Source organism: Pleurodeles waltl, chromosome 3_1, assembly GCF_031143425.1.
Source record: "Pleurodeles waltl isolate 20211129_DDA chromosome 3_1, aPleWal1.hap1.20221129, whole genome shotgun sequence".
In the NCBI taxonomy this organism is placed as follows: domain Eukaryota; kingdom Metazoa; phylum Chordata; class Amphibia; order Caudata; family Salamandridae; genus Pleurodeles; species Pleurodeles waltl.
The window spans coordinates 1,788,599,085-1,788,626,318 of record NC_090440.1 but is presented as its reverse complement, the minus strand read 5'-3'; the positions used below and the strand labels follow the sequence as shown (position 1 = coordinate 1,788,626,318).

Here is a 27,234-nt window from a genome sequence, read left to right as displayed (position 1 = left end):
GAGAGCGGCGTGTAGGTTGGTTTTGGCGGTGGTGGGGTTGCGGGTGAGGGAGAGGATGAGTTGGGTGTCATCTGCGTAGGAGAGGATAGTGATTCCGTGTGATCGGAGGATGTTGGCTAGGGGGATCATGTAGATGTTGAAGAGTGTGGGGCTGAGGGAGGACCCTTGGGGGACTCCGCAAATGATCTTGGTAGCAGTGGAGTGGAAAGGTGGAAGGCGGACTCTCTGGGTCCGGTCGGTGAGGAAGGAGGTGAGCCAGTCTAAGGCTTTGTGGCAAATTCCTATGTTGTGGAGGCGTGTGCGGAGTGTATGGTGGCAGACGGTGTCAAAGGCTGCGGCGAGGTCTAGGAGGATGAGTGCGACGGTCTCGCCTTTGTCAACTTTGGTCCTGATGTCGTCAGTGCATGCGATGAGGGCGGTTTCCGTGCTGTGGTTCTTGCGGAACCCGGATTGTGAGGGGTCAAGAGTGTTGTTTGCTTTGAGGAAGTGGGATAGGCGGGCGTTGACTAGTTTCTTGGCAACCTTGGCGGGGAAAGGGAGGAGGGAGATGGGGCGATAGCTGGAGAGGATCGCCGGGTCGGCTTTTTTTTTATTTTTTTAGGATTAGCGGTGAGTTCCGCGTGCTTCCAGGGGTCTGGGTACCAGATACATATCCCAGTCCCAGTATTATCACATCCACATCCAATTATGAATTAATATACATCAGTCAACATTACCTCAATGCTTCATACCCATCTTCACCATGAGGAAACATCGTCTGCCAATACTGCCTTCTAGTATTCCTGAACTTTATTCACAATGTCCGTTGTCCAGTTCATATAGTAGAGTTGTGAATTAAGCCTTTATTAGATCATTGGAATGTCGTGAGCTCCTTTGGAGACAATGGAGTGCTCAGAGCTTTTACTGGCTGGTAAAAGCTCGGAGCGTCAACATTTCAATGTTCTTTGGCCTCACGGAGCCGGAGGGGTTTTCAGTCCCCCGGGCTCCGTGAGGACTTTGTTTAATTTATTAGAACAGTCAGCCCTTTAGTGGCAGAACGTTCTAATAGCCTTATAGCTCTTTGTAGCTGGGCTACACCCGCAATTAAAGTTCTGCTTCCTTGTTAAAGCCCCTTGCCTTCGGCTCTGGCCTTCAACGCTGGAGCAGGCCTTTGATAGCCAGTGTAGCCTGCTATGGCGGGCTCTAAGGCTATAATACACTATGCGTCATATTGCTAATGTCACAAGATAACCCACCTGGATACATAGTATTGTAACCTCAAAAGAGAAAGTAGAGCATCCCTAATGCTATGTTACTGAACATACTTTCTCCTTGTCACCCACTAATCAATTACTTTTCCGGTACAGCCAAGGCTGCCCATTTTTTTCTCGAAAAGGACTACCATAATAAACCCTGTCTATAATACTGATTGTTCCTCCCACCCTATGTCACCATAATACTCCAACCTCCCTCAACTATAAAAGTATAGTTTGGCACAACATGCCAAACTAACTTCTACCAGTGATTGAAGCAGCCAACCTATCCCGTGCACTAGTGCATCATTTTAGTCCCGAAACCAATCATCTTCTTGACTTTCCATTCAGAATTCTTCTTCACCTGACCTCTTTTCAAATGCACCAGCGTCATAACCAACTTGCATCAAACTGGATCTGTGCAGTGGTGTTACAGTGCTGCATTCTACCACTCCTAAGGAAACCTACCCTGGATCCTTCACCTCCCTATATGGCCCGGTACTTCTTTTTCTCCAAGATATTGGAGTGATTTATTGCCTCACATTTTATCTTCCCTCTACTTCTTATCTCTCAGGCTACTCATTCTCAGTTGCCCAAGGTGCAAAGAATACCTACCCCTCTACCACTTGATGTCACCTAAGACTCCTTCTTAGGCCCTCTGCTTTATCCACACCTTCTCAATTTTTATCCTCATCTCTATTATGCTGACTACACCTAGTTATCTTTCTCCTTCCCTATTTTTACACCCCACCCCACCTCAAGTCGTGCATCACAAACTGCCTCACTGCCATCTGACACTGAATGAAATTACAAAATAAAAAGTTATACATATATTAACACATTAAATATTGAATTAAACATTACAAATTATATTTGACAAAAATATTTAGTATAAAAAGATATTAATTAAAATAAAAATGCATCAGAAAAAAACATAATAAAAAATAATTAACAGAAAAGAGTAGTTCAGGATGTATCCCCCTGTGGTAGATTAATAAAAGGACATGCTCCCCCTTAGTCCTGCACAGGGGAGGCTGACAACTACTGAGAGTGGTAGGGTGGGAAAATGAGTGGGGGTGGGTGAAGGAGTGGGTAAATAAAATTAATAAAATAAAAAATAACTTACCTTGCTTGCAAAGTGATGTCCTCCTCACTCCCGTTTCCTTCTTCTCTCCAGGATCCAACTCCCTTAACCAATCCTGTTGCTGTTCTTATGCTATTACCCAGCATGAGAGAAGCACCAGGATTGGAGGGAGCGACCTCAATTTTATTTTTAATCTCTGGGCAGTGTCTTGGGGCATGTTTAACAGTGGAGCGCCGATCCTCCCTATAATGGAAGAACCACCCCAGCTCCTACAAATGCCTGGACTGTGGGCATTCGTGCTCTTCCCATAAAGTTGGCCTGCCTTCTTCCACAATGAACCCTAGAGCTTCTCCTTCTCCCACCGTTGTCACCCCTGCATACTCTCTGTGTAATTTCATGGCCTTCAGTGTTGAGTCCTTCCTTGCCATATAGTTGAGATTTCCAGCCTTATCACAGAGTATAAAAATATTCCCCCTTTCACACCAATACTTGGCCTAAGGGCTTCTCCAGACTGATACTGCCCTCACTATCCCACCTCTATACTCTTTCTTCCTTTGCGACTGCCCCAATCATTTGGGCAGTGATATTGCTCTCATTTACCACTCTCAATTCTTCCTTGATAATATTGATTCGGGCTCCTTTATCCCTCTGAACTCCTGTCCAGGTTCAGTTTGAATAATATCACATCTTCCTCTGTGGTCTAGGGATGGTTTTGGCCTGGCCTTCATCTTTGGCTCTTTCAGGAGTCCCACAATTTTCAATATCTCTACATTACCCCTCTTGCCTCACATACTCAGTGTTACAATTTTAAACTCATGTCATATGTGGCTAACATTAATTATATGTCACTTGCCTCCTTCACTCCACCAGCTTCATTATTTTTGTTACTCTCAACATCCAGCTGGATGGACCTTTGTGCCCTAACACTACTGCTGTCAATCATGCTCTTGTCCCTTTTGGTATCTTTCAACTGATTTCCAAAACCACCCACACTACGGTGGATATTCTCGACCCTGTTCTCACTGTATTTTTCTGGAAGTTGATCCTCCCATCCCTTGCACGTAGTCTGACCATTTCGCCCAAAAACATTTTCAAATTTGCTACATCTATTCATAATAGCACAAAGACAAGCATTTCACTCTCTGAAGATCTTGGTCCATAATTAACTCTAATAATCTTAGTGCCGCCATCAATTGTTTGCAACCTAACTTCGGCAATGTTTCCTCAAACCCAACTGAATATCCTGTTTGGACCTATTTCGGTCCTGAATTCCTGCGATCCTTTTAAAATTTTCCAGTCACAGTGCAAATCTCTCTCTGCCTCTTGGTTTTTGAATTACCTTAGGTCACTTAAGAAATGTAAAACTCTCAAGCATGCTTGAAGCCAGGACAATAACTTGGAAGCTAAATTGGTAATTATTGAGGGTGCTAATAATTAATTGTGTGAAATTGTCTCCATGTTTAGGGAACTATATGAACCTGCAGCACTTACCAACACTCCTCCTCTCACCCAGGAGCACTGCTCCGCTCTCATAACCATTGACCATTACAGCATGAGACCATCTACAAATCGTTTGTCTCTTCTGCATTCTCCTCCATTCTCTAGAGTTCAGCTAATTTTTTCTCCTAGCCTATCTCAGTTGACATCGCTCTCTCTGGGCATGGCTTCCACTTTCTTGCTGCTATAAAATCTGGGTGCTTGGATCCCTGTCCGCTTGGACCACTACCCTTATCCCTGACATCATCTGTCTTGTGCTTGAGGAACTTTGCAGTTTTTCACGTGCCATTGATAGGATCTGTGAGGAATGAAAACATGTCCACGTTATCCCTCTTTTAAGCAAAAAAATGCTGCTGATTTGACTGTTTTAAGAAACACAATACCATGGGCCTCATTATGGTTTTGGGGCAAGACCTGCATGTGAAATGGCGCCACCATACCGCCAGTGGTGGCGGTACAGCGTCCACTGTATTATGAGTTACAAAGAAGCAAATGCCCAAATCCAGCCAGAAAAACAACACCACCTACACCTGTGGCGAAAGAGTGACTGACCAACCGCCGGTCCTGCCACTCCAACAAGATTCAGACCGTCCCATCACGAGACAGTTCCCAGCACAGCGACACTTGCACAACGGTAAACCATTGGCGGTTAGCACTGTTGCAGTACAAAAAGGCACCACCAATAGTAGCCCACACCACATTGGACAGTTTGAATCCCCCAACCTGAAACACATACACCCACCACACACACCTGATCACGGAACTATAAAACACCCCCCACACCCACACCTACAAACCCTTGCGACTCCCACGACCAGCCACTGAGACACAAGCCACAAAGCCTATCCCATACACTATGAACACCTTTTCATTGCACACCTAACACACACCACCACCCACGTGCACCCACTTACACACACACCCACACCACCGAACCCCCCACACTGCACCGTACCCACACAGCACTGCTCCCCCCCTCAACATGTCACGCCAGAAGAACCCACGGTTCACAGACAACAAGCTGCGGGTCATGGTGGACCAGATCACCAGGGTAGAGCCACAGCTGATGGGAGCCCAAGTCCAGTAAACATCCTTGGCCATGAAAACGGAGTTATGGCAGAGGATCGTCGACAGGGTCAACTCAGTTGGCACCTATCCACGCACAATGGAGGATATCAGGAAGAGGTGGAACGATCTCAGGAGGAAGGTCCATTGCATGGTGGCCAGGCACAAGATCGCCCTGAACAAGACTGGGGGTGGGCCGGCACCTCCTCCCCTTGACTTGACATCCTGGGAGGAGCAGGTCTTGGACATCATGCATCCGGAGGGCTTGACTGGTATCATCGGAGGTCTCGATTCTGATAAGTCATTCAATTCACCCCCAAGGCCACAAACAGTCCTATCCAGCATGCCCCCCCACCACTCCCCAGTTCGCCACATCACACACCACTGCACCCCTCCCAATCACCCCACACCTCTCACATGCATGCCAAACCACCCCGCTCTCACCCTCCCCACACACTACCCACCCATGCACAGATGACAATCACAAAGTGTAGAACCACAACTCCTCACACAGCAAAATAAATCACAGTCCTACATCAAAGTGGCATAGCTGCATGGGCAACCATACCACAGCCCACTCCTACTGGTTGCCACAACAGCGCCTAACATAGGGCAATGAAAGCAGTGTCAACCACCATCCACAACCCACCATGTCACAGGTAACCATGACACAGTCCACATACGCAAATCAATGTCTGTAGTGCTGCAGTGCTACAGCTGTCAATGCCATCACTGGGAAGGAAGTCAGGCTACTGCATGCACCACACCATGCAAATGACTACTACACATCCACATACAAACTCTCCACCTTTACATCCACAGGTGACCCTTTCACTACCACCCTGCAGAGGACGCCAGGGTCAGACAGCCCTTACCAGGATGAAGGGCTAGGGGTAGTGGGAGGGGTACAGTGGTCCAAAGGACGGGCCAACCACAACACCAAACTGTCCAGAACACCCTCACCTAAGTCCTGGGTGCATACCACTAAATCCAGGACATCATGGCCCAGATCCTTGCCACCGTGCAGGAGACACAGAGGCTGCAGACTGCACATCATCAGGAGCTCATGCAGCAGTGGCAGACCCACACTGCCACCATGGCCACCATAGCAGGGGTGTTGAAGGAACTCACCGCCATCCAGCATCAGTCCACCTCCCACCAGCAGGCCCCTTGCAAATAGCCACAATCCATCTGAGCTTTCCACGTAGGTGGGAGATAGTGGCATGGAGGCTCTGCCCCAGGACCCGCAGGACACCAGCACCCCTCCACCTGTAGCTGAGGAGCCCCCACGCAAGTGAGGACGTCCAACCACACATCCAGACGGAACAGATGCCAAGACCAAGAACACCGCTAGGAAGTGACCCTCTCCTGAACATTCTCCCCTGTGTGTCACTGAGACACACTGTTGACTGTTCACTGTCGAAACTCTGTTCTCCCAAGGCCACCATACTGGACTGCATCTTCCCACTGCTGGCCTATATACTCTGATGAACCCACCCGCCATGACCCCACTCTTCACCCCTTGCATTTGTACATCCCAAATAAACACCATTGAACACAGTTACTGTCTACATCTGTATTTGTAATGAATATGAAATATACAGCCATTACATGTGCAACAGGCAACCCATTGTGATGCCAACATTTGTGAGAGTGACAGAAGGGGGAACAACATGCAACAATGAATACATGGGAGCGGCCAGTGGCTGGAGACAAATGTCAAGGGAGGCAACAGGTGAGGGATGGACCAGAGTGTACCTCAACAATGCCCTGTAAATGGAAGAACACAGGCACACCAATCACTTAAGGAGTCACATATGCCTAGTCAGCAAACATGCACTGTAAATACAGGAAGCCAAGTCTGAGATGGCAACACAAGTCCCCAAACATATGCTCATCACAAATCCACATACGCAAAACATACCTCCCCAATACTCCCTCCCCCACACCAAACAGATCCAGACGTGAGGCAGTTCCCACTGGCACGGACAGTGATGTTCCACAGCCCCCCAGTGTCGAACCCCAGGAGAGGATGTCATACAGAGGAATCCACCTAGTCAGAAAACATGGAGCACTGGATCTGCAAGTCCAGGCAACAAGGGTCATGCACATAGATGTCACTGCAGCAATACAGCAGCAGGTACAGAATGGCACTGACCTGTGAAAAGTAAGGAACCAACTCATGGGCACATGTAACCTACCACCCGAGCCACCCATAGTCAGTGCTGTTCCCAATCATACAGTGATTACAGACACCAGGTGGCAGCATGGCACAAGGCAGACAGTTGCACAGGTCACATCCAAGACAATTGACACATACCTGTATCTCAGTGTAAGTACTGTCGTATCAGCTCTGCTCTTTAGTCTGCTGCATCCTCCTCATCATCCTCCTCATCACTCCTCAAGTCCCCTTTAGAAGAAGGGGATATGGCGTGCCTTTGCCAAGCAAGTGCAGACCCTGGGGGTCCATGCATGGTGGGGCACCCACTGCAGAAAGTGGTGGGAGGACCTGAGAGGCTGGGCCCGGATGACCGCGGAGGCCCAGCTGGGGCATCCTCCCAACGAGGGAGGGGTGCCCGTCAGACCCTGACCCCTCTTAAGTACCGCATTTTGGCAGTGGCATACCCTGAGATGGATGGGCACTTGAGCGCAGCGCAGCACAGCAGCCACAACGGGATGAGTACACACTCTCACCTGCATTATGTGTTGCCTTAGTGGCTTGGGATGTGCACTATTGGAAGGCTGTAGCGTGGGTGCTAGGTAGATACATTTCCACTATGGGTATTAGACAGCCGGGAATTATATTTATCATAGATGTGTGACCATGCCATGCAGTCAGTGAGTTGAGGGTAACTTATTCCCAATGTGGTATCTGTGTTGTCACCCACTACCAAGATGAGCTCGGCAGGTTGCAGCAACAGGGTCATTGCATCTGGGATGTCAGGCCATTGTGATATGTTCTTGGCAAAAACTGTGCCAGGGGTGAATGCAGAGTCCTCAATGTGCAGGCAGGTAGTGTTTGTGTAGTGAGGTAGGGTTGTCCAAGATGTCACAGTGCAATTTGTGTTTGGCCTAGTTGGCATGCCAACTACCCAGGAAGGATTCAGTTGGTTCAGTAGTCCAGGAATTGTGTGTCTCAGAGGGTATGGGAAGTGGCCAGGTACTGTGCAGCTGTGGCAGGTATGCCTCTCATCATGTACACAATTGCATCTGTGTCATCAGCTGTACACATGAGCATTGCTGTAGTTGGGCCCCTGGTGTTCCATTGTTGTAGCATGTGTAAGAAAGGGCATGGCGTGTCATGGCATTGCATTAGAGGATGTTGTAGTCACCACAATATCACACCCCCATACATGTACCCCCTACACCACGGACATGCCTGTGTTCCTGAAGGTGAATGTTCCCTTTTATGTTGTTCGTTTCCATCAGGCTTTTCGTGGGGGTGAGACTGCCCCGGAAATCATGGCGGTGAGCAACCTCGTAATACGGTCATAGGATACAGCCTGGCCGCCGGCCTGGAGATGCCTTCCGCAGGCCACAGCGGTCCATCCACTTTGGCAGTTCGAACTGAAACTTGGCTGTGTTCTGCAGGTGCCTTCCCAGTACTCATAATATGGAGGTCTTCGCCACTGGGCCCGCGGCGGTGTGACCGCCATCCTCCAATGTTGCAGTCCACTGACCGCCAACACCATAATGAGGGACCATATCTCTTCTGTCTCTACCAACTAAAAATCTTAAAAAGAAAGTATAATGTCAAATCGCTTACTTCAGTAAAACTAAGTCCTTGGTGACGTATCCCAGTCTGGCTTCAAATCATCCCATGGTACTAATATCACTCTTTTGGCCATCTCGATGACATGAGGACCATCCTAAATGAGGGAGACTCTGCTGATCTGGCCTGATCCTTTTGCACTTCTCCTCAATCTCTGACACAGCTTCATGTGACAGTCTTATAACCAGTTTCTCTTCTATTGATAGCTGCTGGCACACCCTAGCCTAGCTCTTATCCTTTCTCTTTAATCACACTCAAGCAGTCTTTCTCCCACCTTTCAGCTCCTCCTCGAATCACAGGATATGCAGGGTTTATCAGGTATTTTTCTTGACTCCCGTCCCCTTCAATGTCTATGTTACCCCTCTTGCCTCCCATAATAGGTTTTATGGTTTTAACCTCATGTCATATATGGGTGGCACACAAATAATTGTCACTGTCAGTAACATCATACACGCTCAAGAAAACTTCCATTCCTTCATGACTGCTGTTGCAGAATGGATGAACATCAACTGTCTCAAGCTTAATAGAAAGGTTTGTATTCTGGATGCTCCCCATGCATCCGTTTACAACCACCTCAGATTCCTTCACTGGCTACCCTTTGTCAAAAGCTCCAATTTTGAAGAGCTCTGTGTCTGTCATCGGCCCTTCACAAGCTGGCCCAATTTACTTTAGGTAAAGGTTCCAGTCTTATGTCCCCTCATGAATTCTGCATTCCTCCTTTTCTAATCTCATCTACATTCCCCGGATTAAACCTGTTCGCATAGGGAGCCTCTTGTTTTCGTACATCTCCGACAAATACTGGAACTCCTTTCCTTCAAAGCTCTATCAACTTAACAACTATCTCTCCTTCAAGAAACATCTTTATACGCAGCTATCTCAGCTTCTGTAAATGTTTACTCCACCTTCTCTAGGTGGTAACGTTTCTGCATAGTGTTGGCAGCTCATTGATTATGAAACTACATACCTTTGGCCCATTACAATTAGTGTATTTTTCAAAATAGCACCATTTTTGTAATTTAGCTATTTTCTGATTGAGTTAAAAAATGAAAATGATTCTTAGGGCCTCATTTACGAGGAAGTGGCGCAGCTGGCTCTGCGCCAAAACTGGCAGCGCCACGCCATTTCAGAAATGCAAGGATGTGCTGTATTTACAGAAAAGTGACGCACCCCTGAGTTTCTCCGAGCGCTCGTGCTAAATTTAGCTGCCTAGCGCCAAAGCAGGCACCCTTGCACTAAAGTGCAAGGCTGCCTGCATTGCAGGGAATGATTATTTATGTGCAGGAAGGTATTCCTTCCTGCACCTAGCAATCAATAATGGCAATTTGCTAGTTCTATGTGAGCTACATTCTGCAGCACAAATAGATGAAGCAAATCGTAATTATTTAATGATTGTTTATGTGCAGGAAGGGACACCTTTCAGCACATAAACAATCATTCATGGACCTTTGCTCTTTCTGCATTTTGCAGCACACATAGAAAAAGCAAAAATGAGGAGAAATAAAAGTATTTCTCCTCGTTGTGCCATGCCAACGCCACCCCTGGCGCTGCCTCATGTTTACCATTCCTCGCAAATCTCGGGCAGCGTCAAAATGCGATGGGCGTTGCAGTGGAACACACAGAGCAACACCCATTGCACGCCCCTTCCACGCTAAGTGATGCGCCTGAAGGGGCCATATTTACAAAGTGGCATTAAGCCACAAAAAGTGGCTTAACGCGGCCATGTAAATATGGCGCAAGGCATTGCGCCACCGGAGCATCGCTAAAAGTATTGCTCCAGTGGCGGAAGGGCCTTATAAATGAGGTTCTAATTCTTAAAGGTACGGGGTTTCCTTTGATTCAGGAGGATTAGCTATAGGGATTACTAAACTGTATATGCATCAGGGCAGAACACAGCACATGATGTTACTAAGATATAGAATTTGTTTAAAAAATCTCTTTTGGTTGGATGGGCGCTCAGGTGCTTGACTGAAACACTCTCCAATATATGACCTGTCAAAACTGCTTCATAATAATATCTTCCTTCGAGTTGGAATGTGCTACAGGGTTCCCTGTGATACTTCAACCGGTTCACGGTAATATGTCATTTGAGAATGTTACCTTTGCTGATACCAGCCTAGTTCTGTAGGAAATCTTTATTACAGTGTTATGCCAACTTGCATTTTTGACTCCTATCACGTGAATTTGCGAAAGAAACATGTAACAGTCAATTGCAGATAGTTTGAATTTTAAGTTGCATGAAATTCAATCGTTGGTCTACGAGGGAAAGAGGTTACAGTCTAGACCTGGACAGTGACCGAGTTATTACACCGCCCCAATAGAAGGGCTCACAATAGCAAACAGCTTTCTCTAAGAGTTAGCCTGCTCATACCTTTCAAGGCTTGGCAGGAGCAGTCGGCCTATCTGCAGAGACAATTTGTGGGCTCTGAGGGTAGCACTCCAATGAGCAAACAGCAATACCGTTGAAGAAATAATAACCATGTTTACATAAACATTGTAAAACGAAAATTGTTGCAAACATTGCGAAAATGGTGAGTAAAATCATGGTGGAAAAAAAAGAAAATGAGATCCTAAAAAATAACAGGCCCACAATGTATAATTTTAGTCAATAGAAAAGTAAATAAAAAAACACTTAAATCCACCCCTTAGTAATAAAACCGAATAAGTTTATGAAACAAAATGAGAACTTCCACTGCTTCTAATATCACTCCAAAAAGCATAGTCAACAGAGCCGGCAGCCATAGATTAACCCAAGGGGCTCCAGTTAACTAGACCATGGTAATAATAGGCTCACTCAGAACCAGATAGCAGGGGAGACATTGCCAGGCCAGTTATGTTCCCGTTATTGTCACTGATTTCTTTAAAGCATTAGTAGGGGCAAACTGTCCGTCAGGGGCATTTATCTATTTTAACTGAGTTTCAGAACGAGAGATAATTTCACACACATTCACTCTGGCTGAAAAAAATAACACAATTTTACCTTAACTTGAAAACCCGAAAAGATTATTTCGATTTCTGAATTCCAGCTTTTCGGGCCAAATCGCATAAAATCACTGAATCAATTACTGCCACTAGGCTGTCGATAATGTTTTATGGTCATGTTTTTACTTTTCTTTGTATGCAACAGGTAGTGGCAGAACTGCGAGCTTGCAACATGGAAACCATGGTCACAACATAAACCATGGAAATATTTTCTGATGTGGGAGAAATTACCCTGCTGCACGTGCACATGACTTCCACTTGCGTAACTGGATAGATTCACTTGTTAGTCCTTTTTATACCTCCATCAAAATATTGTAGTCCAGAGATTTTCATTTTATTAGTGTTTTTGTATCATTAGAGAAGTAATTTAGCTTGGGTAGACATTGCTGATCCGGTCTGATTTTTTCTGGATGATATTTTTAAAATGGCAGAGTTGTTGCAGTGATGATGTTCTATTTCAGGAACCATAAAACCTATATACTTCATTTTAGTGTTGAAACATAGGTTCTGGGGGTCAAGATGTCTTATAGAGACAGAAAGAAACTCCTTCGAGCAACCCTTCTGCCATTTTCCGAAATGGTGACTCAATAATTATGTGTCATCATGTTGGTAATTTATTTTCATATTGTTTTTGTTTCAGGTTTTCCATTGATTCAAATTTGAAAACATGAGCGTAGCAGATGGTAGAAGAGGATCGTTACCTCCTGACAGAGTGTTGCTAACTGCAAAATCTGAGGACTCCTTCAACAAAGATAAATGTGCCATATGCTAAACTAATCTGAAAGAAAAGCTAACATCAACTGTGGCTGGACAGAAGAGAGTTTGAGATGCTGCAGAAATATGGCAAGACCAAATTCACAAAAGATGGAAACTGATGGGCCAAGAGGATCATATTTTTAATCATTGTAACAACATGTGCTACAAGTTGTATACAATGGAAAAAAGGTTGGAAGAAATTTGTCCTAAAAAAGCAGAAACCAGTGAATCACAACAAGAATCTGAGTCTTCTGAGAAAACGATGACAACTAAACCCCAATGCCCATCCACTTCGAAGATCGATGGCTACCCCTCAACCACCTCCAACTACTGATGAGAAAGCAGAGGATCTTCAATGTGTTGTCTGTGGTTTAGCCAGAACAAGGGCCAATAGGATTGTTGAAAGAATAAATTACAGACCAGTCTCAAAGGGCAAACATGTTTTATGTGCAGCTAGTTTCTTCCAAGATGAAGTTTTCAGCCAAGTAGCTGATCTAAACAGCAAGGTGAATGTATTTGTAACAGATTCGTATGCCCACCCCAACTGCATGCATGCATACATTTGAAAATATTAATGTACAATGAGCTCACAGCAGCAATGTAACCACCAGCCTTCAGGTAAGTTAGCACTCTTGGGCGGAACTCATTATATTTGTTCATTACAAGGTATGCTCATCATATCTGAGGCTTTAGAAACACTGTGTTAGAATGCTTTCTGGAACAAGAATGTCAATTTAGGCTTTGCATATCTCATCTCAGAAGTGAAGAAGGCACAAGGTACACTTCATTCAAAAGACATAACGCAACGCTAAGCAATGTTCAATACACTCAGGTCAAAACCAGAAAACCTGAAAACCAAATTTGTAGAGTTTGTCAAAGAATGAGATGAAAAATCAGAACTTTGAAAGTACTGGGGAAATGTTTTTCACACTATAGCTATTGTGAAAAACGTGGTACATGCTGATCGGGAAGGTGATTGGGAGCTGCATGTGAAGCCTGCGGAGCCACTGATTACTGTGTTTTGCAAATTTGATTGCATAAACTACCTGAGATATGGGTCCTGGTACTTGGAAAGAGTAAACTACCATACCTTTACAGAAAATCCATCCAAAGACATTTTTGTCTGTGGCTCAAGATATTAAACTGGAACAGATGATCCAGAGATCACAGAAAAGCGCAAAGGGAATTGTTGGTCAGACACGTAAAAGTGAATGTGTTGCTCAATAGCAGCTAATTTACCTTGAAGTCCTTTCTATTTGCAATGTTTTCAGAGAGATGACAAATTCAAAATTAATGGACCATTGTGAAACTGTTCCTCACCACGAACTTGTGGGAAAGAGAGGGGTTCGCTTTAATAAACATGTTGACAGCTTTCTTCATTTCATGCAGCAGCAAGGAAACCCCTTTGAAATGACTGAGCCTGTGTGACTACACAACTTTCTGACCAAACAATTTATTTATAATGATATAAAGACACATCTACTAGATGACCGGGCACATGGATCGGCATTATACGCAGAACTGAAGCAGAAGAGGTTTGTATTGAAAGAGAAAAAGCTGTTCAACATAATTACTAAAGCTAAACTTCCTCCCTTTAATTGCCATGGTAAGAGTTTCACCCAAACGGCCACTACAAAACAAGTTACAGAAAAACAACATTTGCAAGCACATGGAGAAATGGATGTTGCAAAAGAAAGGGGTGAATTTATCAAGGACATTCTGTTGCATGATCTTATTCCAACAAAATGCATTATTTGATGTAGATGCTGCAACCAAAACAGTGAAGCACAAACTCGTACAAGAGCTAAAAAAAAAAAACTTTTACCTGAAAAATTTCAATTCGAAAAGGTGTCCTCATTGAAAACTGCTGTTGTTTTGGACTATATGTCACAATTGCGAATGGTCAAGATTTAATCAATGAAAACTTCGGAGAGGTCGTTCAGACTGTTCTACAGATATCCTTGCAAAAACTGCACATTATCTTTGACAGTTACCTTGAACGATCTGTCAAACAATGTGAGAGAATCAGACAAATGTCTACAAGTGGAACAACTGACCTTGCCTGCATCAAAAAATGTACACCTATGTAACTTGAAAAATTCAGGTCATCAAAATAGAACAAGATGAACTTGCAGATGTTAACTCGACAAAACATTGCTGATGCTTCAGTGAACACTGAATTTCCAATGATTGCAAGTCGAATGATTGTCAATGAGGTTTTGGTTATTGCAAAGCCATAGTCAACTGGTACAGGCCATATTATTCAAGAACCTAACAGCAAATTAGAGGAAGCTGACCTTAGTGTTGTGCCACATGTTGAGTGGGCTGTTGGAAATGGTTCCAGGTGAGCCATTTAACTGTCAAATGACATTGATGTTACTATTGTGCTATCACCCCTCATCAGCCAGGGAAGCTTGAATCCATGGCCGGGCATACCCTTCCCACTTAGTGCAACAAAAGCAAAAATAACAGATGATAGATTAAATGTAGAACAAATCAAACATTCACCCATGAATGTCACAGATCTGGGTTTAATCCATAGTTTGTTTGCTCACCATATCAAGGTACATATTCTTACGGGTGAAGGCACTATGAGCAAAATTGGAACAAAGCTTGGAGCTTTAACTGCTGAACCTGTGAAGTTTCTGAAAGGATTTGCTAGGACAGAAGAAGAATGTGACTTTAGAGACGTAGAATAATACATTGTATGTGTGTGTGTGTGGAAAATGACTTCTGACTGTCACACAGTTGACGCTGTTTGGTACAGTGAGTTCAAGAGATCAGTCCCACCAAGTGACCTTCCACTGATGTCATATTCTGTGCATGGACACTTTAAAAGAGCGCTCTACTTGATCAGAAGATGTGTAAATGTTTTGGATCATGCATATGTAGAGAAAGATATGTGTGAACTTGGTTGGGAAAGTATTGATGGGATGCTAAAAGCTATGAAATTTCTAAAGTCTCTACCCACCAAACTTACACGTACATGTAATTGCAAAATCTGTGCTACAAAAAGATGTCCCTGTTGATATGCTCTTCTCAAATGTTCATCGTTCTGCAAATGTATCACGAGTGATTGGCGAAACAAATAAATAAAGTGAACTATGAAAATGTGTCAAAAACAGGAGTGATAAACATTATTTGCTTCATATTCAGATCATAAACATTGTTTGGTGTATACATAAAAGGATTAAAAAACATTATTATTTGTTTCATTTCTATATATGTCTCATTTTCCTCTATTATAGCAGCAATTTTGGAAAATGGTGGAAGGATTGCTCTCAGAAGGTATTTTCTGTCCCTATAAGACTACTTGACCCCCAAAACCTATGTTTTGACATCAGAATGAAGTATATAGGTCATTTGCTTCCTGAAATATTACATCATCACTGTAACACATCTGCCATTTTAAAAAATGTCGTCCAAAAAAAATACCGCCCGGATCAGCAACGTCTACCCAAGCTAAATTATTCCTCTAATGATCCAAAAACACAAATCAAAAATAAACATTTCTGTACAACTATTTTTTTACAGTGGTATGTCAGGGGGCTGGGATTATGTAAATCTGTGGATGGTTCTGTTTATTCATAGTGTGATGCCCCTGTGTCATCGCTAGCTCCACAGCAAGATGGAAAGGAATGGCCCTAGGCCAAGGCCAGGACAGCAGATTGCAAAGGTCAGTCATCCATCAGTCCAAAAATATAAAAACATTTGGAACAAACTAAGTAGACTGGATTCCTCAAAAAACATCTACCCCCACAGTTCTCTTCATTTTCCCTTTGCTCTTTTGATTTGTTTGAGTGAGTGTGGGTTTAGAGTTTAATCATTTAATTCAATTCTCATATAGTGGTGTTAAAACTGCTGGAGATGACTCCATGATAAATAACGGTCGTCATCAATCATAGGCAATACATACAATACGATGTGTTTTATGTACAACCAGCTTATGTTGTAAAAATTTAATATTACAAAACACTAACAGTTTCAAACATGGTGTCTGTGCTAAGATTAAGTACCACTTGTTCAGATAAGAATGATATTTCTGATTCAGAATACCTTTTTTTTAATAAAAAGATTACACAAAAAGATTTCCTTTTGCAAGGTTTACAGCACTTATCAAACATGACCTTTCTTTGAATATGCACTCTATATACACAATACAAGGAAACATTAGTTCCTGGCACTTATGTTAACACCATTACAATTACTCCAACACGCACTTCAGTTCCACTAAATCAAAGGAATTACTAGCTGCGCTCAAGTCTCACTGAAGCACCTCATTTAAAAATGTCTGCTATTGTTGGTAAAGTGCCAAATGCATCACTCCCCTGCCCTCCGTCAGTCAGAAAACATTTCTTCCTATACAAAATCCATTGCTTTTAGTATTCAGTCATAGCTTAGAAAATAATAGAAAACAGAAACACAGACATAGGGCCTTATTATGATTTCAGCAGATGGAAAAGCCTGTCTACCGAAATCCCAGCGGCGACAATGCCGCCATTGTGTTTGCCTCCCCGTCGGGCACATTACGCGTTTCTCACTGGGTCAGCGGCAGAAACCTCCGTTTCTGCCACTGGCCCAGCAGGAAATGGCCTACAGCATTGTCTCCAGCTCGTAATCAAGCCGGCGGCAATGCCGTAGTGCGCAGGGTGAACCAGCACTCTTGCAATGTTCACTGTTTGCAAAGCAGACAGTGAACATTGCGAGGGTGCTGGCCAGAGGGGTCCCTGCACTGCCCATGCCAAGAGCTTGTGCAGTGCAGGGGCCCCCCTGGGGTCCCCACCCACTCTCTACAGCCTTTTCATGACAGTGCTACCACCATGAAATCGCTGGCAGAGAACAAAGTCGTAATCCCTAGGACAGCGCTGCTTGTAGCACTGACCTGGCGGATTAGGACCACTGGGACTGCCAGACCACCAGGACGACTAATCCTGGTAGTGCTGGCAGTCCAACCGTGGCACAACTGCCACAGTTGTAATGTGGCACTGAGACCACCGCCGCAAACCACCAGGTTCGTAATCTGGCCCATAATGTCTACTGGCATAATGTTGCTTTTTTATTTATAAAAAAGGAATGCATTTCAGCAACAAACAAAAAATATTTGTCGAGGGAAACACAATCATATGACAAGCGGGCATAATGATAAACATTAGCAAGGGATAGTGAAAATTGTGATGTGGCAAAACTATGGCCCATATTTATACTTTTTTAGCGCCACATTTGCGTCATTTTTTTTACTCAAAAGTGGTGAAAATTTACAAAATACAATAGAATTTTGTACGTTTGCGCTGCTTTTGCGTAAAAAAGCGGCACAAATGTGGCGCTAAAAAAGTACAAATATGAGCCTAATAGTGTTTGGTGAGCGAAAGTCACAAGATGAAAGCCTTAAAAAAATAGAAAGGAAATATAATCACCACCTAAACTCTCTCTCCACCCAAAAATAAAAGATAAAATTATTGAATGTTGTGAATTTTATGTGCTTAATTTTCGATCCTATGACACCCATAGCTTTACCAAGGGCCAAGAACTACCTCCATTTCCAAGCAATTTTAAAAGCTTTAATCTGTGTTTAGTCCTAAAAAACATTATCACAAGGCTTTACACAGTGGTCCAAAATGCCATTAAATTTCCTTAGGCTGTACTTACATTTGCTAATATTGTACTTAGCTCCATATACACAATTTCCAACTGAAAATCAAAATTGTATACTAGAGATGGATATCCTGACTCTAAATCTGTCTGTTTCACAACTAGACTAGAAACATGCCTTGTTATCCTTAATTAAAGTTGCCACCAATAGTAGACTCATTTATGTTACACTTTTGACTCCAGACCATTCATCTTTACAAATAAATTTCAGCCATCTTGAGTAACTCTAGCTTGCTGTTGCCATCACTGCAAATCATTAGTTAGAGTAGCTGACAAGGATGGTAATGGCTAAGTTTTATAAAAACTTGTCTTCTATCAGAAGGAATGTTTTATGAAGTTGGTCCGATTTGGGTCTGTAACATGTGTTACCACATGTCTAGCAGATGGTAGAACAACCATTCTAACGGGGAAATAAGAATGTATTTCTTTGCAGGCAAACCTTTTTTAGCAGCGTAAGGAAAATAAAAGTCTAGGGAAAAAACAACTTTCCAATTTGTGCCTTGCAGTTTGCATGCAGCTCCTTAATGGCAGTTCATAGCTCACTGTGTTAGATTATGTTTGTAACTTAAGTACTGCACAGTAACAAAATAATCTGTGATAAAATCAGTAACCCAGTGTTCTAGCACATAAAATACTGTTCTTTGCCTGATACATGTTCTTTGCAGTAGGCATATTAACCATATGCGCTACCTTTGAGTCAAAACTGCCACTAGACAAAACTCCCATCTCTCTCCAGCAGGTACATTAATCACTAGAGCAGTGATTCCCAAACTTTTGACTTTTGTGGACCCCCACTTTTTTATTACTGGAACGCGAGGGCCCTCCCACTGAATCATTATTGGAATCCGGGGGACCCCCACTGAGTCACTAATGAAAGCTGGGGGCCTAATCTGTTAACATTGTTTAATTTTCTAAGTAGTTGCCGATCCCCTGAGAAGGCATTGCGGACACTCAGGAGACCCCGAACAACAGGTGGGAACCACTCACTGCACTAGAGTAATCTTGACACTTTTATTTTTGTCTGAAAGCTGCTGGATGTACAAGCAAGTTTGCTGTCAGTTTAAAACTGCTGCACAAAGGAAGCAATAAATATAAAAAACATGCAAGTGTTTGTCAGAGGCACCAGCTGGAGAAGTGCTGCCTGCAGACCCCCTGGGAATGTGTCACGGAACACTGGGGGTCTGCGGACCACAGGTTGGGAACCACTGCTGTAGGGACCTCTCTGTAGCAAAAGAGAGGGTCACACAGAATTTGTAACAAGCTTACCAGAGTGAAATTAATTCACAGGGGTCTGAGTTCTTGTTCAATTTTGCTCAGCGTGTGTCTTACAGTTGGATAACTAATAGTTTATCCTACATGTATATATGATGACTGGGGTGTGGTGTATGAAAATCTGAATGCTGTGGGGCTTCCATCCATGCAACCTTGCAGGAGTAGCTAGAGCATTAGTGAAGCTGTGATGTCATCATGGAACATATCTCTGTGTCCCAGCAAACAGAAATATTTGAGAAGTAGGTATATAGCCGGTAACTACGAGGCACAATTTACTGTTTTTGGAACTATCTGATTGCACAGTATGCATGTTATAAAAATGGTTATATCAACTTATATTGAGGCTTGGCTGGAAGCTTATTCCTACTTCACTTGTCCCTATTGTATGTACAGGTTTTTAATAAATAACTGAGCATTTATTTTGAAGATATAAGGTTGCTTAGTCGTATATAAATAGGAAAGTGGCACCTGCTGTTCTGTAGCACATTTTCAACGTCATTGTGCTTCAATAGTGCTTAGAAGGGGGACAGCAGCATTGTGATATCCTTAATAGCCACTTCACGTGGCCTGTATAAATATTATGCAACAGACCAGGGAACATAAGATAACATGAAACTGAAGAACAGCACACTGCCACACAAACCTCTCAATGTGGTCATACAATTTTAAAGTACATGCAAACTAATATACACTAACAAACTGTTAAAAAAAGCATGTCAACTAAATTCTAATGATATCCCAAATTAGGATACACTCCTATTATTCAGGTTGTTGCAAATGCCTGAACAACGCATATCAGTTTTTATGAAAATGAGTTTTTTAAGCTTAACCATTTTTCACCTTTTCTCTCTAGAAAGACTACAAAGCCCTGTGAGTTACTGAGACTTGAAAATGCTACATCCCTCTGTTGGGGGTCTCACTCACCTCACATGCCTTCCCACACTGCTGCAGATTTAAAATACAGGAAAAGCATTTCACACAGCTGGTGTGTATTACTGGCACTGGAACCTTCACTTCATGATACAAAATGTTTCAATCACCATCCAATTTAGTGGCTTATGGGAATATATGTGTAATAAGTTAACCCTTACCAGTGAGTGTATCTGGTGCACACTAACCACTTTAGTGTACATGGTCAAATATGCACTGACAAGCGGCCACGGGAAACCAACCTACACATGACTGAAGGGCCACTTGTAGGGTGAAACCAGTCTTGGGGTGATTGTGTTCTGGTTCAGGAAGGATCTGGCCTGGCATTTCGGGCGGGACTGTTCTTATTGTAGCAGGGGCAAGGCTGATTTGCATATGGCGGGATCCAAACTTGGGTGGCATGGTCTGAAAAAACACAATGGACTGGTATGTGGCCCTGAGCAATTACCAGTGGCTGAGATTGATTCAAGGTTTCCACGTACCACTTTTTTGTATACTTCATTTCTTGTAGACCCAGGGGCATTCTCCTCATTACTGCATGACTGAAGGTGACCTTCAGTCATGGCAGTGGCAGCCTGACATGACCAGTATGGCCAAGGTATGTTTTCTACAACCATTTGAATTATTAAATATATTTGTGCAGGGACCTTTTCAAAAGGATAGCCCTATTAAGGTTTGTCACTTGAAACTGCAAAGAAGAACCAGGAAGAGAGGTCAAATGCCCTCTCCTGGCTGCTGCCCCTCGTTGTGTTCAAGCTACTAGTAAGGCAACCTGATAAACCGTAGAATGTGCTTCCTTTCTCATGTATGACCAACTGCACAGAGAATATGTCACAGCGGTGAAACTCCTCTAGAACTTGTTACACTTGTGACTTAGATTGTGCCTTTTATGAAGTTCTGCCCGAAATCAGGCTGTATTTTCACAAATATTGTTTCAGAACTGGGTTGATATGATTGTAATTTTGAAGACATTCATTTTCCATAACTATTCCTTTCTGTAGTGTGCGTTCTCAGAAGTCCTTACCTGTACTCGTTCCTTCGGTCTCAGATGTTGCTTGGTTTGTTTCTCCAGGGGTTGCTGGTGCAGCTGCAGTTTCTCCCTCCTGTAGCTGACTTCTTGCTGCCGCTGCAGCAGCTGCTGCCTGCAAATTTCTTCTCTGCCAGATTTCCTCTGCCTCATCTCCCTCTGGAAAGGCAGCTGCCTCGCCCATCTGGCCCTCCTCATTTCTACTAATCACATTTACTGCAGGCAGGGAACCAGGAGTGCCCATGGAAAACTGCACCTCTGAAATACCCAGGGTGATCAAATTGCCTATGTCTGCTGCACAAGGGCCATCTTCCTCATCCTGAGAAGAAAATGCTGCGGTCTCAGAAAATCGTGAACTTTCGAAAGAAGAAAAGCGTGTATCTACCGAAGACACCCGTGTAGTCACACTCCCATTACAAGAGCTGTCTGCCCCTTCCATATCACTTTCTCCTTCAGGCCTAGTGCTGGAATCACTGACACTTTCCGTTCGAGCAGGATCGCTGTGACCATTCTCAGACGATACCTGAGAAGGCTCAGATCCTTGGTCCGTTGACTCAGTTTCACTCATACCATGCCTGACTTCACTGGAGATAGCATCAGCAGCCTCAACAACTGCCCCCACTGTTAAGTGTTTCGTCTCCTCACAGCCACACAATTCGGAGTTGCACTGCTTTTCAAAACGTTGAGGCTCTTGGTTGCACTCATCTTCCTCCCCAACCAATTCCAAGGATGGCATGCTTGTTTGAATACTTTGGGAAACGCCCACAGTGGCGCTGCAGATCTGCAAAGAAATTTCCAACTCCATTTCTTCTTCATTCTCTGAACAAACCTTTCCCTGTTTCTTTAGATGAGGGGCATGTGCTACCTTGGTCTCTTCTACTCCAGCTATGGCACCATTCACTATTCTAACACCACTTTCTTCACTTAACGGAGACTGGAATGCCATATCTTGACGGAACTCATGTTCCTCTTCATCAGAATCAATGTGGAGCATAGCATTCAGTCTTGTATCAGTTGGGAAACTGCTCCTTAGTTTCGGAGATGCGCCAAGTGGGCGTTCACTAGGAGCCGCTGTGTTTGCTTTGGAACGGCTGCTGTTTTCAATTGCATCCAAGTAGTCATTTAAGGAGTCTTGGCGACCTCTCGTGGGTGATAACCTAGAAGTGCTAGCAGCTGGCTCTGATTCCTCTGGTTCTGTTTCTGCAGTGCTACTTAACCTTGATGAATGCTTTGGGGTTCCATTTTCTATTGGCATTTCCATGATTGGGCCATTTGAGCAAAGAGGAGGGGATTCGAGGAGTCCTGTTGGCATTTCCTCATCATCAGAAGGACTACCGGGGTCTCCGTTGATGTTATTTGCTGCGAGCAAAGTGCCAACCGTGTCTGGAGTAGCCTCTGCATTGAAAGAAAGGAGGTGTAAATACATCATTTAAAAAAAAAAAATACATCATTTAGCGTGATAATTAAAACTGTCGCCATAACAAGGGAGCGTTTGCTGTCTCACCTATAGGCACCTGATTCCGCCACAATGGTAAGAACCAACCCTTTACCCTTACCAATCCCATCACACGTGGGAAATGTTAATTACCTTACCAAGCACTTTGGCGACCTAACTAGGAAGTTGGAAACAATGGACCAGGATTTATGGGTGTTGGAGGAGGGAACTCAGCCGTTACTGTACCTTAGTTTCTGCCTTGACTAGATTATTTAATAGAATGTCTGATTCACCAGTTCCCTGGTTTGACGAGCTCGCCAACGCTCCTTATACTTCCAGCTGCTCACAGGATTTCTCAAGAGGGTGGGTTACTCTCACCCATACTGGTATTTGAGAGCTCACTTGTCAAGAGACCTTTGTACCCATGTGAAGGGCAGTAGAGACCCAGAGCTGGCAATGGCTCAACAACTTCTGTTGCATGAACACAATTGTATAAGAGCTGTTTTGCCAGCACACACACTTCTTTTCACTACGCTTTCTATATCTGGCACTTCCTATGGAATGCTCTTATGTGACTATTGAATGTAATGAAAATAAAAGTGAAAGAATACCGTTATACAATTTGCATAAAAATAAAGAAACTCACTACAGTCTAAATAATTTAGCGCACCATGTGACTGGCCAGAAGAAAAAAAAACATTTCAGAAATGTTGATATGGCATGTATGAAAATATAACAGCACACAATTATTAAAAAGTCTGGCTACATTTATTGTTCATAAAGGCAACACTGCAGCACAATTAAAAAAACTGAAGAAAGGGCGTTATTACATTCAAAGAAGGCTAAATTGAAAAAACAAGTAGGAAAAGGACCTGTGCACGTAGAGGGAATTGTTAAATTGGCCGTTTAATTTCCTGCGGCTAGACACATCGATCCAAGCATTATCCCAAAGCTAACACTGCTGCATGCAAAATTAAAGGAGGTAAATTGTTTTTAATCTCCCTAGGTATTTTTGTCATCTCTACTGTAAAACCTAATTTATTTAATCTAAATACCTCCTTTGTGCACATGCCCTGGAATTTCCCGTGGCACACACAGTGGCGCTTCTGGGAACATAAATATATCAATTTACAGAGTGAACCTTCGATACCTTCATGGAGGGAGGGTGTAATCTCCACTTTGAACTGCAGATAGCCGCTGACGTGCTCAGCTGGGAGCCTCCGGCCCAGGTTGTAGCTCAGCACCTGCTCTCTGCAAAGGGACAGAAATAAAGTGGTTTTTTACAGTTCAGAGACAGTAGCGTCCCGATTGACCATATTCAAACACGTTCACCTGAAGTCCCTTAACTTGTACAATTTCACATTCTTAGACGTAGCTGCAGAAATTCTGTCAGTGTCACAAAGGCCGGCTGCAAGGCACAGGAATATGAGCGCAAAGAGGATAGTGAAAGAAGCGGGCCCAGTGCTTAATTTGAGCTGGTGGTTGCCGGAGGGGAGCACCGGCACTCCTTGATGTGAACCGAGATTTATATTCAAATATCAGATTTTGAACAAGGAAGAAAAGCAGAAAGGAGGGTGGAAGGAGGTAGAGAAAGGCAGGGAAACAATGATAAAGTGAGGAAGCAGTGATGGAAAGAACCTGCAACCGTGGTCCGGCAGAGTATGTTGCTGGATGAAAAACGCATAAAGTGAAATTAAGACTAGCCTGCCTTGGCTTTCGGCGGCTCCGACATCTGGCTGCCGCCCTTGAGGGCTTTTGAGAAAACTGTGGGACCCTGCACTTATTCCTCTACAATTTAAACACCGTAAGCGGGAGCAGGAGAGACCAATCTGCTAACCACCTGAGGCCAGATGTAATAAACGTTTTGCATGGCGCAAACAGCGAAATTCACTGTTTGCGCCATGCAAAACGCACATCGCGATGCTCATTCCCATTTTGCGAGTCGGTAACTTGGTTACCGCCTTGCAAAATGGGAATGCGACTCGCTAACAGGAAGAAGTGTTCCCCTTCCTATTTGTGATTCGCATCACAATGCAGATTTTGCTTTGTGACCGCGAATGCAGTTAGCACCCATGTAAAGTGGGTGCTAACCCATTCTCAAAAGGGAAGGGGTCCCAATGGGACCCCTTCCCCTTTGTGAATGGCTCTAAAAATATTTTTTCAGAGTAGGCAGTGGTCCTATGGACCACTGCCTACTCTGAAAAAATGAAACCAAATGGTTTCATTTTTTCAAGTGTATTGCAACTCGTTTTCCTTTAAGGAAAACGGGCTGCAATACAAAAAAAAACTGCTTTATTAAAAAAGCAGTCACAGACATGGTGGTCTGCTGTCTCCAGGAGGCCACCATCCCTGTGAGTGCAGGGAATCGCAAGGGGGTCGCAAATTGCGACCCACCTCATTAATATTAATGAGGTGGGTCTTTGCGACCCCCTTGCGATTCGCAGATGGTGTCAGGGACACCATCCTGCATATGGGTTTGCGACTCGCAAATTGTGAGTCACTCCGACTCGCAATTTGCGAGTCCCAAACCCATTTCTTCCTACATCTGGCCCTAAGTCACACAACTTCCAAGTATCATAACAATATGTGCGCAGCAACCGAAATAACACATCAAATCGTTTATACAAAATAATTCAAGGATGCTTCTGCATTTTTAAGATGCTGCTGCCTGCTGGAGGGTGAAGTATGTGAACACATTTCCAAATTTAAGACATTCGATTGTACCCTTCTGCAAGTAGGAACGCTAGGGAGAAGGCATACGAAGCACACAACAAAAATATAATTTATTATTCCACTTTAGCCTGTTAGTTATGTTTCTTTGATTTTACCCTTATGGGATTTTTTTTCCTGTGTCAGCCGTGTCATTATTGTCACTTCAGCTTCCAGCTACCTACATAGCTCCCTTTTGTACTCATCTAGGGAGGGAGCACCCACACTTTTCCAACCTCTAGCTGTTTACTTCTTGGCCAGCAACATAGCAAGATCTGCAAACTAGCATGCTATTTTACGTAGACTTTACCTGGGAAGAAGACCTTGAATGGAGACCTTTGGACTCCATCCACCCGAGCCCAAGGCCAGTAACTTCTTCCACACTGTCAACTATTCTAGATCAGTATGGAGTCTGCATTGCGCAGACTCAGAACATAAGCAAGGTCTTCCACCTCCACCAGGCACCTGTCCGAAGCCCAAGGAAATATTCTATGTAGTCTGCTAGGAGTCAGGTATACACAATTTAATATATTAACTCACAGAAGTATGAGCCTCGCAGATCGGGCCACTGTGGGATTATATGCCACAATTTTCCCTCGGTCACTCTTCGAGATGACCCCATTCAAGTCTTCTGCCCTTAAGCGCCGTCAGCTGAATCTTGGTCATAGCCACCAATGTCCGGTACATTTTAGTTACTGCTTTATGGGGGCTGCTCAGTCCCATTAATGTCTCTAGCGATACAGGTGTGGGCGGGCGCTCTGTTTTTGAGCCCCACACTCTCCATGTTATGGCAAAGATAGCGTTTAAGGACAGAAATTGTCCCTTATGTATCCCATGTGATGGTCTGTGCGCTTGAAAGGTGCAGAATCTACCGCCTTCAATCGCATTCCCAAACCTCTTTATCTCAGCAGCCTCTCAGGTAAACATGTATCCTGGAGGCCAGATCATGAAAAGCGAGCAGTACCCTCAGAAGAATGTCCCCCAAAAGGGATCCTAGAGTTAGTGTGCGATAATATTCTAGTCATGCCTCATACCTGGCTGGCAGCATTAATCAGTATATTTAACATTTTTTCATAGGGGTCAAATAAACAAAAAATGGTGTTGCCATTCCCGTCCGAACATCCCAGTTAAGTCTGTTCCTGCTGCACCGGACGGCCATTTGCGCGCCCTTTGTAATTGCCCTGCCAGGAAGTGGAAGTCCAGAACCGGTGCACCAAGTCCCCGCTATGTGGTTGGTAGCTGTAACTTTTTTCAAGGCCCATTTATGACAGCGATGCCCATATCAGATCATCCCGAAAAATATTAATCCTCCCGAAAAACACTCACAGGCAACTTCACCGGTATTGTCAAAGCAATTTCGGGAGGGTAACTATTTTTGATATGGCTATCCTCCCCTAAGCTGAAACAGCCTTTTCCAAAACTAAGTGGGTACCTTAATTCTTGGAAGATAATTTAGTACATCACTAGGTATCAAGCCCTCCCTCATCTGTTGGGTATTCTTACGCACATATAAGTAGTCTCCTTCCATTGGAGGAGAGAACCAGTTTCCTCTTCCGGGGCTCCCAGTCTCTGTTGTGTAGGATTCATACGTGTTCGTAATGGTGACCCTCAGGCTGGCCGACCTCTCGAACCCCTTCAGTTCATCTAGCATATGATTCACATCTTTTGATGCTCGTCGCAGACATTGCAAGGTATCATCTGAATACATCGAGATGACATGCACTTCTTAATGCCGATAATAAGCCCCAGTTTTTCGGCCTCCCTTCCTGAATCTTGAGGCTAAGAGCTCCATGGCTCTTCAAACATGTTTCCTATTGACACGTGCAA

General features: G+C 44.0%; 1 protein-coding gene across 5 annotated transcripts in view; it reads right to left on the bottom strand.

The window, feature by feature from the left end:
- Positions 1 to 27,234, bottom strand: part of HECW2 (HECT, C2 and WW domain containing E3 ubiquitin protein ligase 2) — a 1,462,881-nt gene that overhangs the window by 370,370 nt on the left and 1,065,277 nt on the right. For all 5 annotated transcript variants that reach the window (XM_069225854.1, XM_069225856.1, XM_069225859.1 and 2 more), the window contains 2 exons: positions 23,849 to 23,949; positions 21,261 to 22,658 (listed from right to left, as the gene is read on the bottom strand). In XM_069225854.1, the coding sequence (XP_069081955.1) occupies positions 21,261 to 22,658; positions 23,849 to 23,949 (1,499 nt within the window). The remainder of the gene's footprint in view (positions 1 to 21,260; positions 22,659 to 23,848; positions 23,950 to 27,234) is intronic.